Source organism: Prionailurus viverrinus, chromosome D4, assembly GCF_022837055.1.
Source record: "Prionailurus viverrinus isolate Anna chromosome D4, UM_Priviv_1.0, whole genome shotgun sequence".
NCBI lineage: Eukaryota > Metazoa > Chordata > Mammalia > Carnivora > Felidae > Prionailurus > Prionailurus viverrinus.
The window spans coordinates 81,514,134-81,530,741 of NC_062573.1; the positions used below are offsets into that span (position 1 = coordinate 81,514,134).

General features: G+C 36.3%; 1 protein-coding gene across 4 annotated transcripts in view; it reads left to right on the forward strand.

The window, feature by feature from the left end:
• Positions 1–16,608, forward strand: part of JAK2 (Janus kinase 2) — a 117,342-nt gene that overhangs the window by 48,637 nt on the left and 52,097 nt on the right. For 3 of the 4 annotated variants that reach the window (XM_047829840.1, XM_047829838.1, XM_047829839.1), the window contains exons 4-5: positions 6,962–7,085; positions 13,439–13,556. In XM_047829840.1, the coding sequence (XP_047685796.1) occupies positions 6,962–7,085; positions 13,439–13,556 (242 nt within the window). Of the gene's footprint in view, positions 1–6,961; positions 7,086–13,438; positions 13,557–16,608 lie in introns of those variants that run through there. The other variant, XM_047829841.1, reaches the window with a different exon arrangement.

Sequence of the window (16,608 nt, forward strand, 5' to 3'; positions counted from 1 at the left end):
TTGCTGGATGTGGTTTGCTACTATTTTGTTGAGGAAATTTGCATCTATATTCATGAAGGATATTGGTCTGTAGTTTTCTTGTAGTGTCTTTGTTTGGCTTTGGTATCAGGGTAATGCTGGACTAATTAAGTTGTTTAGGAACCGTTACTTTTTCATTATTTTTTTTTTTTTGAAGATTTTGAGAAAGATTTATTGTCATTTTTCTTTAAATGCTTGATGGAATTGTCCAGTGAAGCCATCTGGTTCTGAGCTTTTCTTGGGAAGTTTTTGATTATGGATTTAATCTCTTCATCTTGTATAGGTCTATTTATAGTTTCTGCTTTTTTCTTAAATGAGTTTTGATAGCTTGTGTGTTTCTAGGGATTTTTCCATTTTATCTAGGTCATCTAATTGTTGGCAAATATTTTTTCATCATATTTTCTTACATTCTTTTTATTTCTGTAATGTTGATAGTGTTGTCCTCACTTTCATTTCTGATTTTGGTAATTTGAATCTTTTTTCTTTCTTTCTTGTTTAGTTTAGCTAAAGGCTTGTCAGTATTTATTTTTTTCAAATAAACACTGTTTGGTTTCATTCTTTTCTTTTTCCCCCTGAATTGCTTTTCTATTCTCTTTGCCTGTAGTGTTTATTATTTTCTTTTTTCTATTGGCTTTGGGTTTAGTCTCCTTTTTTCAAAGTTACTAATGGTGTCTAGGGAGATTATTGATTTGAGATCTTTATACTTTTTTAATATAGATGTTTACAGTATAATTTCCCTCTATCTGGTTTTGCTCAATCCAGTATTTTGATATGTTGGTTTTTTTGCTTTTATTTTTCTCTATGTATTTTCTAATTTCCTTTGTGATTTATTCTTTGACCCATTGTTCGTGTGTTAATTTTCACACATTTGTGAATTTTCCAGTTTTTCTTTCGTTATGGTTTCTAGTTTCATTCCATTTTTGTCAGAGAAGATATTTTGGATGATTTCAGTCCTTATAAGTGTATTCATATTTCTTTTGTGACCTAACTTATGGCCTATTCTTGTGAATATTCCATTTACATTTGTGAAAAATGTATATTCTGCTTTTGTGGGGTTGTATTCTGTATATGTCTATTAGTTGATTTATAGCACAATTCAGTTTTTCTTATTGTTTTTTCTTATTGTTCTTCATTCTCGTTTTACTGTTTTTTAAAAAATTTTTTAAGTTTATTTATTTTGAGAGAGAGCACAAGCAGGGTAGGGGCATAGACAGAAGGGAGAGAGAGAAAATTCCAGGCAGGCACTTCGCTGTCAGTGCAGAGTCCGAAGTGGAGCTCGAACTCGTGAACTGAGAGGTCATGACCTGAGCCGAAGGCAGATGCTTAACCCACTGAACCACCCAGGTACCACTCGTTTTTCTGTCTTATTGAGAACGGTGTATTGAACTTTTCAGGTATTATTGCTGAATTGTCTATTTCTCCTTTCAGTTTTTATTTTTTGGTTTACATGTTACATGTTTTGGGGCTAATTTCTTACGTATGTATATGTTTATATATACATTTTCTTAAGGATTTAAATTTTCATAATGTTCTTTGTCTTTTGTAAACTTTTGACTTAAAATCTGTTTTGTCTGATATTAGTATAGCCATCCCAGCTTTTTTTTTTATTAAAAACTTTTTTTAAATGTTTATTTTTGAGAGAGAGAGATAGACAGAGAGAGAGAGAGAGAGACAGAGTGTGAGCAGGGGAGGGGCAGAGAGAGGGGGAGACACAGAATCAGAAACAGGCTCCAGGCTCTGAGCCATCAGCCCAGAGCCCGACGCGGTGCTCGAACTCACGGACTGCGAGATCGTGACCTGGCTGAAGTCGGACGCTTAACTGACTGCGCCACCCAGGCGCCCCTGTTTGTTTTTTTTTTTTATTGACTTGCCTTCTGTTGACTAATCCTGTCTTCTGTTGTATGTAGCGTCCTGTTAAATCCGTCTGTTGGTCCATGAATTAACAGTATCAGTAATACCAGGGAGCTTGTTTAGAAATGCAGTATCTCTCTCAGGCCCCTTGCCAGAATCCGTGAATAAGAATCTTTTCTTTTTCAACAAAAATCATGCTTTTCAAGCTTTTCAACAAAAACCGTGGAAGCCAAAAGACAATCTCCAGGTTGTTATTATCAACGTTAAATTTTGAAAAATACTAATCTGCCTCATTCTAGCTTATTCAGTTAGGGGAAACAAAAACCTGTTTATTTATACAGTTGACGAAGCCCAGATAGGATATACCCTTGGGATCTTTACAGTAGAACCTATGTTATGTGCCATATACTTTGCTAAGCACTTTATCCATATTATCACATTTTTTCCTTCCAGCTATCCTCTGAACTCAGATTTCTGTCTTTATCCTGTAGAAGATGAAGCATAAGCTTAGAGAGATTAACTACCACAAGTTTACCTAGCTAGTAAATACCTGAACTCAGACTTCACCCATATCAGATTTTAAGCTAATGTTTTATAGATTATCACTGTTTAAACTGGAACACTTTTGAGGTGTAAAGACAGGCTATTAATAATTATTCTGGGACAGTAGACAGAGCAGACCTGTCTTGGTCCAGCCAGGTGATCTGCTCATCCTGTCTGCAGCTCTCTGCTGTATGGCACCTCTCTTTTCTGCATAGCTAATTTAGCTTCAGGAGCATTTGCTGCCGATCGTCCATGCCTATGCGATATTTTATGTGCTCGGCTTGCCATTACATAGAATGGCCAGATCCTCATGTGCTTTCTTCAGCTTATGCATTACCTCTTCAGAAGCTTTCACTGAAGTCTTTACTTCATCTGACCTACCTCTGTTAAAATCAGAGCTGAATAGAAGTTAAAGTGATGAAAATGGATTTTACTTGATAAACTACTGTAATAGGGGAGATACTCCTTATAGAAGTGAGCTTGACTCTGAATACAGCCTGAACAAGTGGGGTTTTGTGGCCAAGGGACAAGTTTGACAGGGCATTGGTGAATGGAAAATTACTAAGAGTAGACATCAAGTCTGGGGGGATTCTGAGTGAACCAGCCTAATAGGATTCTTGCTAAAGAAAGGCAGGTCAATGTGATCAGATATCACCTGCAGGATAATAGGGGTGAGGAGTTTGATTAGATATCTAAGGTGGTTTGCTAAATGGACTTAGCAGGATTCTTGCTAAAACTTGATTCTACGAGGAAAAACATGTATGGGCCATGTTCGGGAGGGTTCAGAGGGGCCTTGATAAAATTTGGCCAAGCAAAGAATATTTTTCATTTCTCCCCTGTACTTATTTGTTTTTTTGTGGTCTTTACTATCATGGCACTGACCCTTTTGAATTATAGTTCTCCAATGGCATGTCTGAATTCATCTCTTATAATGTGAGATCCTTAAAGTTAGGCACTATTTTTCCTTTTTGTATTTCCTGTACCCATTCTGTGCTTATTATGTAATAGAGTCTCTGTTAATATTAGTGGAATGTTGACTGTCCTTGCTCTAGAATGATATGGAATTGGGGCGCCTGGGTGGCGCAGTCGGTTGAGCGTCCGACTTCAGCCAGGTCACGATCTCGCGGTCCGTGAGTTCGAGCCCCGCGTCGGGCTCTGGGCTGATGGCTCGGAGCCTGGAGCCTGTTTCCGAATCTGTGTCTCCCTCTCTCTCTGCCCTTCCCCCATTCATGCTCTGTCTCTCTCTGTCCCAAAAATAAATAAACGTTGAAAAAAAAAATTTAGAATGATATGGAACTGGGTCACACTTAGATAATGGTTTGGAAAAGAAGAACCACATTTAAGTGCTTTTAGTAAATAAAAACAAAAATAACTTTGAGTGGGTGTGTAGGGAAAGAGTTAAAAATGACTGAGGTTTCTGTTCTGTTCTTTTCCATCGATCAGAGTGTCTGTTTTTGTGCCAACTTAGAATCTATTCCAAGTGACATTTCTAGCAATTATGTAACATGGTCCCCTACCATCCCATCAGCCCTAGATGTTATCCCTCCTGTTTTTGCTAGTTGAATGGATATAAAGTGATATCACATAATTTTAACTCACATTTTATTCAACACTAGGTATTACCATCCTCTCACATGTTTATTAATTATTTTTAATTATTATTAATCATGGATTTGCTCTATTGTGAATAATTTATATCCACTTTTTTGCCATTTTTTTATTTTGCTTTTTTAATTCTGATTTTTTTGTTATAAAATATTTAAAGTAATACTTCACATAGAAAAATATATATCACTGTAGTCACCACACAGCTTTTCAAATATATCATTTTGCTATTTTCTTTAAATTTTTTTTTTTCAATGTTTATTTATTTTTGGGACAGAGAGAGACAGAGCATAAACGGGGGAGGGGCAGAGAGAGAGGGAGACACAGAATCGGAAACAGGCTCCAGGCTCCGAGCCATCAGCCCAGAGCCCGACGCGGGGCTCGAACTCACGGACCGCGAGATCGTGACCTGGCTGAAGTCGGACGCTTAACCGACTGCGCCACCCAGGCGCCCCACATTTTGCTATTTTCAGATTTTTCTCTGATTCATTGTTATGAAGAATTACATTTTTCCAGTTTAGCCATATCTGCTATTATAGGATAAATGAACTTTATCTTAGTTTTTTTATTTTTTAAGAATCATTGCAGGATTTGGTTTGCTAAAATTTAAAATATTTAGGATTTTGGTACCTATTTTGGTGAGTCTATTTGATTATGATATCTGGCTGGTTTTGGAATCATGGTCCAAGTAAACTCACAAAGTATGTTAATTTCCCTGTTCTCTCTTTTTCTGTTCTCTGTAATAATATACTGAAGGTTGGAATTGTCTTTCATGTTTGGTTGAACTAGTATATAAATTTTATCTGGGCTTCATGGTGGTTTTTCCTTTCTTCTTATTTCTTCTCTTTCCTCCTTTTCCTTTCTTCTCCTTTATTTTTGTAAGTAGATAGTTTCTTTAATGGTTATAGTTCTTTTGAAGTTTTTAATTCTTAAAAAAAATTTTTTTTAACGTTTTTTTTTTTTTTTTGAGAGAGAGAGAGAGAGAGAGAGAGAGAGAGAGAGACAGAGCATGAACAGAGGAGGGACAGAGAGAGAGGGAGACACAGAATCTGAAGCAGGTTCCAGGCTCTGAGCTGTTAGCACAGAGCTTGAACTCATGAGCTGTGAGATCATGACCTGAGTCGAAGTTGGACGCTCAACCAACTGAGCCACCCAGGCACCCCTGAAGTTTTTTTATTTTTGAATCCGTTTTTTAAAATTACATATGGCTTTAAAATTGTCTGTCTACATTTTCAAATTTATTGTCATTGTTTATTCTCTTATTGTCTCCATAACCTATAATTATACTTTTAAAAACGTTTTTATTAATTTTTTAATGTTTATTTTTGGGAGAGAGAGAGAGAGAGAGAATGAGCATGAGTTGGGGAGGGCCAGAGAGAGAGACACACACACAAAGTCTGAAGCAGGTTCCAGGCTCCGAGCTTTCAGCACAGAGCCCTATATGGGGCTCACACTCATGAACTGTGAGACCATGATCTGAGCCGAAGTCAAGCACTTAACTGACTGAGCCACCCAGGTGTGCCAGTTATACTTTTGAAAAATCATTAGTGTTTATCTGTGGTTTTTTTCTTGATCAGATTTGACAAAGGCTTGTTTATTTTGTTAGTTATTGCAAATAATCAGCTTTTATTTTCTTGATTCTCTTTATTGAATCTTTCTTCTGTTCTGCTCTATCACATTTTCAACTGTCTTCTAGATTATTCTGTTGTTTTTTAATGTATTGAGTTAGATAACTTAGATCATTCTTTGTTATCTTCTAATATAATCAGGTTAAAGCTATAATTTTTCCTCTTAAGTATCACTTTAGCTATATTCCATAATTTTTAATACATGTTATTAATTGTTCATTATAAATACTATTTAATTTCTGTTATAATTTCTCCTATAATCTCTGAGATATTGAGAAGTATGTGTAAATACAAGAATGAATACAAGGATACAGTTTAAAAGTTGTTACTCAATACTGTTTTTATATGTAACTTACTGAAATTATTATATATCTATGAGTAAACAGTTGTGTTGATAATTCAAATGAAAATTTTATATCTTTATTGTCAGTGTGTTGAGTTGGTGTCATTTTTGTCTACAGTGGAAAAGATCAAAACATTACTAGAATAAAAATAACGTTTGTTTTTGTGAGGCTTATGTTTTCAAATATATAGGATTAAGTATGTTAACTAACTTGAATTTTAAAAAATTAAAAAAAAATTTTTTAAGTATTCATTTCTGATTTAGCTGAAATGTGGTTAGAGAACGTGTTGATTATTCTCTGGCACTTTGGGAGACTTGTTCTTAGACCCCAAAAGATTGGAATGTGTATGTGTGTGTCTGTGTGTGAATGTTCTATATATGCTGGGAGATAATGTGCATTATTTAATTGTGTGGCTTTTTGTTTCATATGCTTTTTAAAAAGTTCAGTAGTCTTCAAACCTTTGTTAATGTACCTTCGAAAATATCTTTGAAAAAAAATCATATACCCCTGCAGTTTAAGATGACATTAAAATACTTTCCTTGTAAGTGTAAAAAGTGCAGAAAATATAGTTACTGGTGCACTGTGTAAAATTTAACATTAAAAAAAAAAAAACTGTTGTGCTGTTCTCTTAAAAGTATTCAATGATCTCCAGATAGTTTAGTTGATACTCTCATTATCAATTAAAACACACACAGATTTGAATTGACCTTTCTGTGCAAGATACCTAAAAAAAATTCGATAAAATGTTTTTAAAAATCTGCTTGAAAGAGTTCCAGCAATCATATTTTAAAATGCAGGGAAAAAGATTAAATTAAGAATTGAGTTGTAAGTCATGCTGAACCAAAAGATGTCAATTGCTACTGCACTTGTGCCGAATAAGAGTTGTTATTTCAATCCTGTTACAAATTACAGATGCTCCATAAATGTACTTGCTGCGCTCTGTAATCATTTCTTTTCTTACCTCTTTCCTAGGAATCACGCCCGTGTATCATAGTATGTTTGCTTTAATGAGTGAAACTGAAAGGACCTGGTATCCGCCCAACCATGTCTTCCATGTAGATGAATCAACCAGGCACAACGTACTCTACAGAATAAGGTACTTTCTACAGTAAAGTGACTCATTTAGTGGTTAAAGGGCAAAGTGAGAGAAATTATCAAACATATATGTACATTTTTTCTGAGTTTATTTATTATGAGTGGGGGAAGGGACAGAGAGGGGAGAGAGAGAATCCCAAGCAGGCTGCACGCTTGGCATGGAGCCCAGCCTGGGGCTGGATCTCAGGACTGCGAGGTCACAACCTGAGCCGATCTCGAGTCAGACGCTCAACTGACGGAGCAACCGAGACGCCCCCAGACATATCTTTAAATTGCAGAGTACTTAATAACAGGGACCAGAGCTTCATTTAAGACTTTTTCTCTACTAGAGGAAGTGTTTATAAATGTTTTTTCACTAGAATGCTCTGTCTGAGCTTTTCTGGTGGGATGCTACTTTACCGTTTAGTATTATAATTAAATTTTAAAAAGGATGTGAATGGCCTTTACTAATAAAATCCTGAATAAAATCCAAATAAAATTTGGAATATTGTTGGTTTCCTAGGAAATTCAATATTTTGTGCAACAAAATGTAATCTCCCATCTCTTTTTAATAATTTTTTTTAGTGGAGCACCTGGGTGGCTCATTCAGTTAAGCGTCCAACTTCCACGATTTATGAGTTTGAGCCCCGCGTCGGACTCTGTGCTGATAGCTCAGAGCTTGAAGCCTGCTTTGGATTCTGTGTCTCTGTCCCTCTCTGTCTGCCCTCCCCACTTGTGTTCTCTGTCTCTCAAAAATAAATAAATAAGCTTTAAAAAATATATAATTTTTTTAGAGTTGAAGTAGACGTATGATTTTGCCAGTGTTATTTGCAGCCGCAAATTATTAGTTAATTTATTTAATAATTTTCCACTCAAAATGATAAAACAAAGAAATACGTTTGATCTGTGGCTCTTATGAAATAGATTCATTCCATGCAGAGTCAGTGTTACATAGTAAAAATGCACATGGACTCACTCATGATTTTTAAAAGGAAAGAAAAGGAAGCCTTAAAAAACTAAAATTCAAGAGAGATATCCTTACCATGGTAAAGGGTAAAGGATATTTACCAAAGGCAAGAAGCAAGTAATATTCTCATATGGTAAGAGGTCAGAAGCAGTCTCTAAAATCACAAACAAGATAAAAAACAAAAATAGCCACCACCACTGGTTCTATTTAGGATTTTAGTGGAGTTCTCAACAAATGCAGTTAAGACAAAAAAATACACAAAATATTTAGAAATTGAGAACAAAGAAGCAAAGAGTCATTATTTGGAGATGCTATGATTGTTAACATAGAAAATGTAAACAAATTTATAGGCATCAATAATAAATGTTCAGCAGAATGCTAGATCTATATGATCAGTATGTTAAAAGTCAACTATTCCTGGAGTACCTGGGTGGCTTAGTTGGTTAAATGTCTCACTCTTGATTGTTTTTTTCTTTTTTTCTTTTTTTCCTGACTCTTGATTTTTAATGGGATCGAGTCCCATGTCAGGCTCCACACTGGGCGTGGAGCCTGCTTAAGATTCACTCCCCCGCCTCATTCTGCCCCTCTTCCCCACTTGTGCGCGTGTGCGTTCTCTCTCTCAATAAACAAACAAACAAACAAACATTAAAAGAAATCAACTATTTCTGTACACCACAAACAGAAAAGAGGTCATTTAAGATAACAACTAATAGCAACAAAAAATGCAAAGTACCTAGGGTTAAATCTATCCAAAATAAGACTTTTATGCAGGTTTTAAGACTTTACAAATTTGTATCATTTATTTTATTTTTACTTATTTATTTTTTTAATTTTTTTATTTTTGAGAGAGCGTGAGTGGGGGCAAGGCACAAAGAGGAGGAGACAGAGGATCTGAAATGGGCTCTGTGCTCACAGCAGCAAGCCCGATGCAGGGCTCAAACTCAAAAACTGCAAGATCATGACTTGAGCTGAAGTCAGATGCTCAACAAACTGAGCCATCCAGGTGCCCCCAAAGTTGTATTATTTAAAAGAAGCATGTTAACATGCTCCGTAGATTGACAAAATACCAATATTTTATTGGGAGTATTTTTTTTATTACTTTCTGTAATGACTGTACTTTCTGCAATTAGTAAGTGTATCTTTTGATTTGAGAATGTTTGTAGAGGAGAGCTCTACAGTCTTTTTCTGAAAAGGCCATTAGTAAATATTTTAGGCTTTGAAGCTATACTATCTCTGTTTTCACTCTTCAGCTCTGTTATTAAAGTGTGAAAGCAACCATGAATAAGAAGTAAATGAATGGGCATGACTGTGTTCCAGTAAAACTTTATTTATAAAAACTCACAGTGGACCAGAATGGGGCTATGGGCCAGAGTTTGCTGATCTCTTCTCAAGAATTAAAAATTGTTTCCCTTATCAAATTTTTTCCCTTATCAATTTTTTTAATGTTTATTTTTGAATATTAATTATTATTTATTTATTTTTGAGAGACAGAGAGCGTGAGCAGTGGAGGGGCAGATAGAGAGACATACACAGAATCAGAAGCAGGCTCCAGGCTCCAAGCTGTCAGCACAGAGCCCAATGCGGGGCTTGAACCTGCGAACAGTGAGATCATGACCTGAGCTGAGGTCAGATGCTTAACTGACTGACCCACCCAGGTGCCCCAAAATGCCTTTTTAAAAAATGTTTATTTATTTTCAGAGGGGGGGGTGTTTATTTATTTGCAGAGAGAGAGGGAGACAGAATCCCAAGCAGGTTCCGCACTGTCAGCACAGAATCCAGCGCAGGGCTTGATCTCATGAATGGGGAGATCATGATCTGAGCTGAAGTCAAGAGTCGGACGCTCAACCAACTGCAGCACCCAGGTGCCCCCCAAAAATTAACTTAAAATGAATCAAAGACTTAAATCTAAGAGCTAAAACTATAAAACTCTTAGAAGACAATATAGGAGTAAATCTTTGTGTACGTAGAGTACGCATTGGTTTCTTCAGTATGGCACCAAAAGCCCAAGTGACAAAAGAAAAGTACGTTAATTGGGATTCATCAGAATGTATGTTTGTGCATCAAAGGTTGCTGTCAAGAATGAAAAGACAAGGGTGCCTGGTTTGTTCAGTCAGTTGAGCATCTGATTCTTGACTGGCTCAGGTCATGATCTCATGGTTTGTGAGATCAAGCCCTGTTTTGGGCTCTGTGCTGACACCGCGGAACCTGCTTGGGATTCTCTCTCTCCCTCTCTCTCTCTGTCCCTCTCCTGTTCACATGCATTCTCTCTCTTTCTCTCTCAAAAATAAATAAGTAAGCTTTAAAAGAAAAAAGAATGTGAAAAGACAGCCCACAGAATGGAAGAAAATGCTTGTAGCTCATATATCTGATCAAGGTCTTACATCTGGAATACATAAAGAATTCTCCACTGAGAGAATGGAGCCCAACTTGTGGCTCTATCCCATGAACTGTGAGATCATATCCTGAACAGAAATCAAGAGTCAGATGCTTAACCAACTGAGCCACCCAGGCACCCCTGGAATACATAAAGAATTCTTAACGGTTCAATAGTACAGTGACAGATAACTCAGCGAAAATATGAACAAAGGATTTGAATAGACATTTTTCTAAATAAGACATACAAATAGCCAGTAAGCACATGAAGGGATGCTCAACATCATTAGTCTTTCGAGAAATGTAAATCAGAAACACAGCAGGACACCAGTTCACCCATTAGGATGACAAAGATATAAAAGATGGACAATATCAAGTTGTTATGAATTTGCCTAATTATTAATTATGAAATAGGGCACGGGGTGTTGGGTGGTGAGCCATCCTTCAACAACAGAGCACAAGAGAAATTGAAATAGAAAAGTTTATTACTCAAAGGTTCTGGAGGTATCCAGCATGCCTTGAGGGGCCACATGGAGAGATCAAGGCAGGGTGCAGAGAGAGACATAGGACCCAGGGCACACGGCTTCCCTAGGGTCTGTGGGTAGAGTGCTTTGGGGTTCCTTGCCTAAGGCCCAATTTGGTCGGTTCAAGCCGAAAGAGCTGGTCTTTGGTAAGCTACATGGGAATCTTATTGAAGGGGCTTTTAAGGGTTAGGTGCTGGAAAACAGGGGAGATTGTTGATCACAAGGGTGTTGGGGAAGTTTTATCAGAAACTCACATTTGCTTGTGACTCAGTGGGCTGTTGTGTAGGGCGTGCACTTGCATGAAGGGGCTAGTGTCAGTTTAAGGTCACTGCCCGCCTCTTGGTTAAACAAAATGGATGCCAAGTCAGCAATACCGAAGACTAACTTAGTGAAACTCTGCACGTGTTGTCAAGGATCTGAACTATTGGGACACTTATGTGTTGCTGTTGGAGATGTAAACTAGTGCAGCCACTTTCACAGTTTGTTCCTCAAAAAGATGGACGTAGAAAACACACACACACTTACCCTTGTACATACTGTTCCTAGCAGCCTTATCCACAATACCAAAAAGATGGAAACAATCCAAATGTCCATCATGTGATGAACGAAGAAGCAAAATGTGGTTTATCCATAGGATCAAATATTAACTGGGCATTAAAAAGGGAATGAAATACTAATGTTTGCTATAATGTAGATAGTCCTTGAAAATATTATGCTTATGAGAGGAGGTAGAAAAGGCCACATATTATATGATTCCATTCATATAAAATGTTCAAAACAGGCAACTTTATAGAGATAGACTAGTGGTAACTTAGAGGTGGAGAGTAGTTGGGATGATTTGGGTATGGCTGTTGGTAGGTATGGAGTTTCTTTTAGGGGGGATGAAAATGCTCTAAAATTAGATTGTGGGATGTTTGTACAATGTTTCAAACATACTAAAAAACATTTTGAATTGTATGCTTTAAATGGGTAAACTTTAAGGTATGTGAATTATATCTCAGTAAAGGTGCAAATGAAGCAATAGAGAATATTTTTTGTTTCTTTGAAGGACAAGTTTTTAGCTTGTTTCATTGATTCATTCATTTGTACTGAAGTGTTGTTGACATACTCTGTTAGTTTCAGGTATACAACATAGTGATTTGACAATTCCGTACATTATGAAATGCTCACCATGGCAAGCCTACTTGTCATCTGTTATTATAGTTATTATAGTATTAGTTACAATAACCATAGTTATTATAGTATTAGTGACTATATTCCATATGCTGTACTTTTCATCCCCATGACTTCTTTATTTTGGCACTGGAAGTTTGTAACTCTTAATCCTCTTGACCTATTTCACCTGTGTTCCACTCCCCAAAACCACTGCCAGTTTTTTTCTCTATAGTCTGTTTCTTTTTTATATTTTAGTTCATTTGTTTCACTTTTTAGTTGGCACATATAAGTGAAATACGGTATTAGTCTTTTTCTGTATGACTTCTTTCACTTAGCATAATACCTTTTAGGTCTACCTATGTTGTCACTGGCAACATTGCATTCTTTTTTATTGCTGAGCAATAGTCCATAATGTATGTATACCACACTTCATCTGTTCATCTGTTGATGGACACTTGGGCTGCTTCCATATCTTGGGTATTGTAAATTATGCTGCAGTAAGCATAGGGGTGCCGGTCCCATTTCAAATTAGTGTTTTCATTTTCTTCAGGTAAATACCCAGTAATGGAATTACTGGGTTGTACGGTGTTTCTATTTTTAGTATTTTGAGGACCTGCATACTGTTTGTCGTCATGGCTGCACCAACTTACAATGCTTCCAGCGGTGCCTGGAAGGTCTCTTTTCTCCACATCTTCGCCAGCACTTGTTATTTCTTGTCTTTTTGATACTAGCCATTCTGACAGTTGTGAAGTGGTATCCTGTGGTGATTAACCTCCATTTCCTACAAGAAGAAGCCATTGTTTTCATACCAGTTAGCATTTTCAGATTCCTCTACCGATATCAGTGGATTACTATTAAAACAATTTTTTGTTAATATTTTGTTTCTACATTTTTCTGTTTCCTCTTGCTTTTGCATTCTGTGCATAGAAGCAGGCAGCTCACGGGCACCTGGGTGGCTCAGTCGGTTAAGTGTCCGACTCTTGATTTTGGCTCAGATCGTGATCTCACAGTTTGTGGGACCCTGCTTGAGATTCTCTCTCCCTCTCTCTTTGCTCCTCTCCCACTAACACACACACGCTGTCTCCCTGTAAATAAATACGTACGTACATACATAAATAAACTTTAAAAAAAAGCAAAAAGCATATTGATTTTACACTTACGTTTCTTGTATCTTCTGTCTATACTATTATCATGGTCTTACCCAGATTTTCTTTTGTCCCTACCTTGTATTTAACACTGTTAGCTGTGTTTTCTGATTATGGGATAATACCTTTCAGTATGCTGGAAGTGGTTATATGTACATAGTATGTTTATATTTGAACTATTTGGAGGCTGACTGAATGTTTTGTCTTGTAGATTTTACTTTCCTTACTGGTATTGTAATGGCAGCAACAGAACCTATCGGCATGGAGTGTCTCGAGGTGCTGAAGCTCCTCTTCTTGATGACTTTGTCATGTCTTACCTTTTTGCTCAGGTATAATTATATTATCTTACTTGTATACGTGTTAAATGATGAGAATCTTGCTGTGTTCTGTAGCTCTTCATCAGGAAAATCTTCATCTATGGGAAAATTGATGTTCTGTGTTGCCTAGCAGGTACAGAAAGGTAACAAAATTGACTCTTTTTATCACTAGTTTTTAATCTTTTTATCACTAATTTTTAATTTATTATTTATAACTTATAAATAATAAAATCTATTTTATAAAGGTTCCCTTAATTAGCTCTTTTTATTTATTTTTTTTAATGCTTTGTGACATTTTAAGGATTTCACAAAGTTCAGATTGAGTTATAGCACATGATTCACATAGATGTAAGTGTCTGGAATATAAGACAGCAAAATTAATTTAGAGAAGAAAAAATTTTTTTATTCCTGAACAATTTCAGACTTAAATAGTGAGTAATAAAATGTAAAGAAAAGTAGGAAACTATATAAAAGTGAGTTAACAATAGTTTGTTTAGCTCCTCATAAGAGGCTGGCTAGATGTTAATACTTGATCTGAGAGCTGTGTTTTAGTTATTTGTTCATTAATACTGCTGTATTAAAGTTTTGTAGTGTATTTGAACATTTTATAATGTTTTCTTATTGTTACCTTAATTTAAACAATAATGGAAATGTTATGTCATTAAATAACTTCTGTTTTTATGTGCCGTAAGACTGAGGAGTAGAAACTAAAGAAAAAATTTATTAGTGCTCTTGAGTAAAGGTATGCTCTTCTTATTCCCAAAATGTCAGAGTAAGGAGTTCTGAATCCGATTTGCAAATATCATAGGAAATAGCTACACAGATCCTCATGGCTCACATTTCTTTTCTTTTCTTTTTTTTTTAAATCCAAGTTAGTTAATATATAGTGTAGTCTTGGATTCAGGAGTACAACCCAGTAATTCATCACTGACATTAACACCCAGTGCTCATCCCAACAAGTGCCCTCCTTAATGCCCATCACCCATTTAGCCCACACCCCCACCCAACATCCCTCCAGCAGCCCTGTTTGTTCTCTGTGTTTTGGAGTCTCTTATGGTTTGCCTTCCTCTCTTTTTATCTTGTTTTTCCTTCCCTTCCCTTCCCTTCCCTTCCCTTCCCTTCCCTTCCCTTCCCTTCCCTTCCCTTAAGTTCATCTGTTTTATTTCTTAAATTCCACATATGAGTGAAATTGTGTATCTTTTTCTGACTTATTTCGCTTAGCGTAATACACTCTAGTTCCATCCACGTTATTGCAAATGACAAGATTTCATTCTTTTCGATTGCCAAGTAATATTCCATTGTGTGTGTATGTATGTATACGTATATATGTATCACATGTTTTTCATCCATTCGTCAGTCAATGGACATTTGGGCTTTCTCCATAATTTGGCTATTATCAATAGTGCTGCTATAAACATTGGGGTGCATTTGCTCACAGCTCATATTTCTAAGATATGTAAGAAAGCTGGTTCAGTTTGTGAGCAACAAACTGAAAGATATTTCTCTTTTGGGTTATGAGAACAAGAAACTTTCTCTAAATTCTAGTAAAATATATTTAGTAAAAGTTACCATTTTTACATGGACACATTAGTGGCATTAAAGTACATTCACATTATTGTGCAACCATTACCACCATTCATTTTAGAGCATTTTTCATCTTCCTAGACTGAAACTTCATACCTATTGAACAAGGCCTCTTGTTCAGTGCCTCATGCTCTTCTGGCCCCTGGCAGCTATTTCGCTTTCTGTCTCTGTCTCTGGGTTTGCCTCCTCTGGGTGCCTCATGTGAGTGGTATTACACAGCATTTCCTCTCTTATGACCGACTGACTTGTCATAACATGATGCCTTCAAGGTCATCCATGTCATAGCATGTCAGAATTTCCTCCCTTTTTAAGGGTGGCTAATATTCCATCGTATAGACCACATTTTGTTTATCCATTTATCTGTTAATATTTGGGTTGCTTCCACCTTTTGGCTCTTATGAATAACACTGCTGAGAACATAGGTATACAAATATCTCTTTGAGATCCTGCTTTCAATTCCTTTGGATAGGTATCCAGAAGTAGAATTATTAGATTACATGGTAAATCTATTTTTTATTTTTTTGAGGAACTGCTACCCTGTTTTCTATGGCAGCTGCACATTCCACCAGCACTGCACAAGGATTCGTTTCTCCACATCCTCACTAGCACTTACTTTCTGGTTTTTTGATAATAGCCATTCTGATGGATGTGAAGTGATATCTCATTGTGGTTTTGATTTGCATTTCCCTAATGATTAGTGATGTTGAGCATTTTTCTTAAGCTTTTTAGAGGTTTGTACATCTTCTTTGGGTACATTACTATTTGTGTCCTTTGCCCATTTTTTAATCAGGTTGTTGTCAAGCTGTAAGTGTTCTTTATGTAGTCTGGGTATTAACCCCCGATCTGCCATATGATTTGTAAATCTTTTCTCCCATTCTGTCTATTGCCTTTCACACCTGTTGATGTGTCTTGTGATGCCCAAAAGTTTTAAATTTTGATATAATCTGATTTTTTTTCTTGTATTTACCTGTGCTTTTGGTATCATGTCCAAGAAATCATTACCAAATCAGTATCACGAAGCTTTCCCCCTATATTCTCTTGCAATATTTTATTGTTTTAGCTCTTATGTGCTTGTGTTTAGATCGTTGATTCATTTTGAGTTAACTGTTATTGATGGTGTAAGGTAAAGGCCAAATTTCATTCTTTTGCATGTGGATATCGAGTTTTTCCAGCACCATTTGTTGAAAAAACTGTTTCTTTCTCCATCGAATGATCTTGGTGCTCTTGTCAAAAATAATTTGACCACCACCCAGCTTTTAGATAGCTTCAGTAGCTTTTAAAACCTTTGTTTCAGTAGCCATTAAAAAGAGAGATAGGCTTTTGAGAATAGATACTATGAGGATATGACTTTATGTTCTTTTATGATTATGTCACCTGTGCTGCAGAACTGGTTTTTATTTTGGTGGCATGCTAATTTAAATCCCATTAAGAAGATGATTTTCCTAAACTGTTTATTCAGCTGCTTTACCCTAGTATTAAT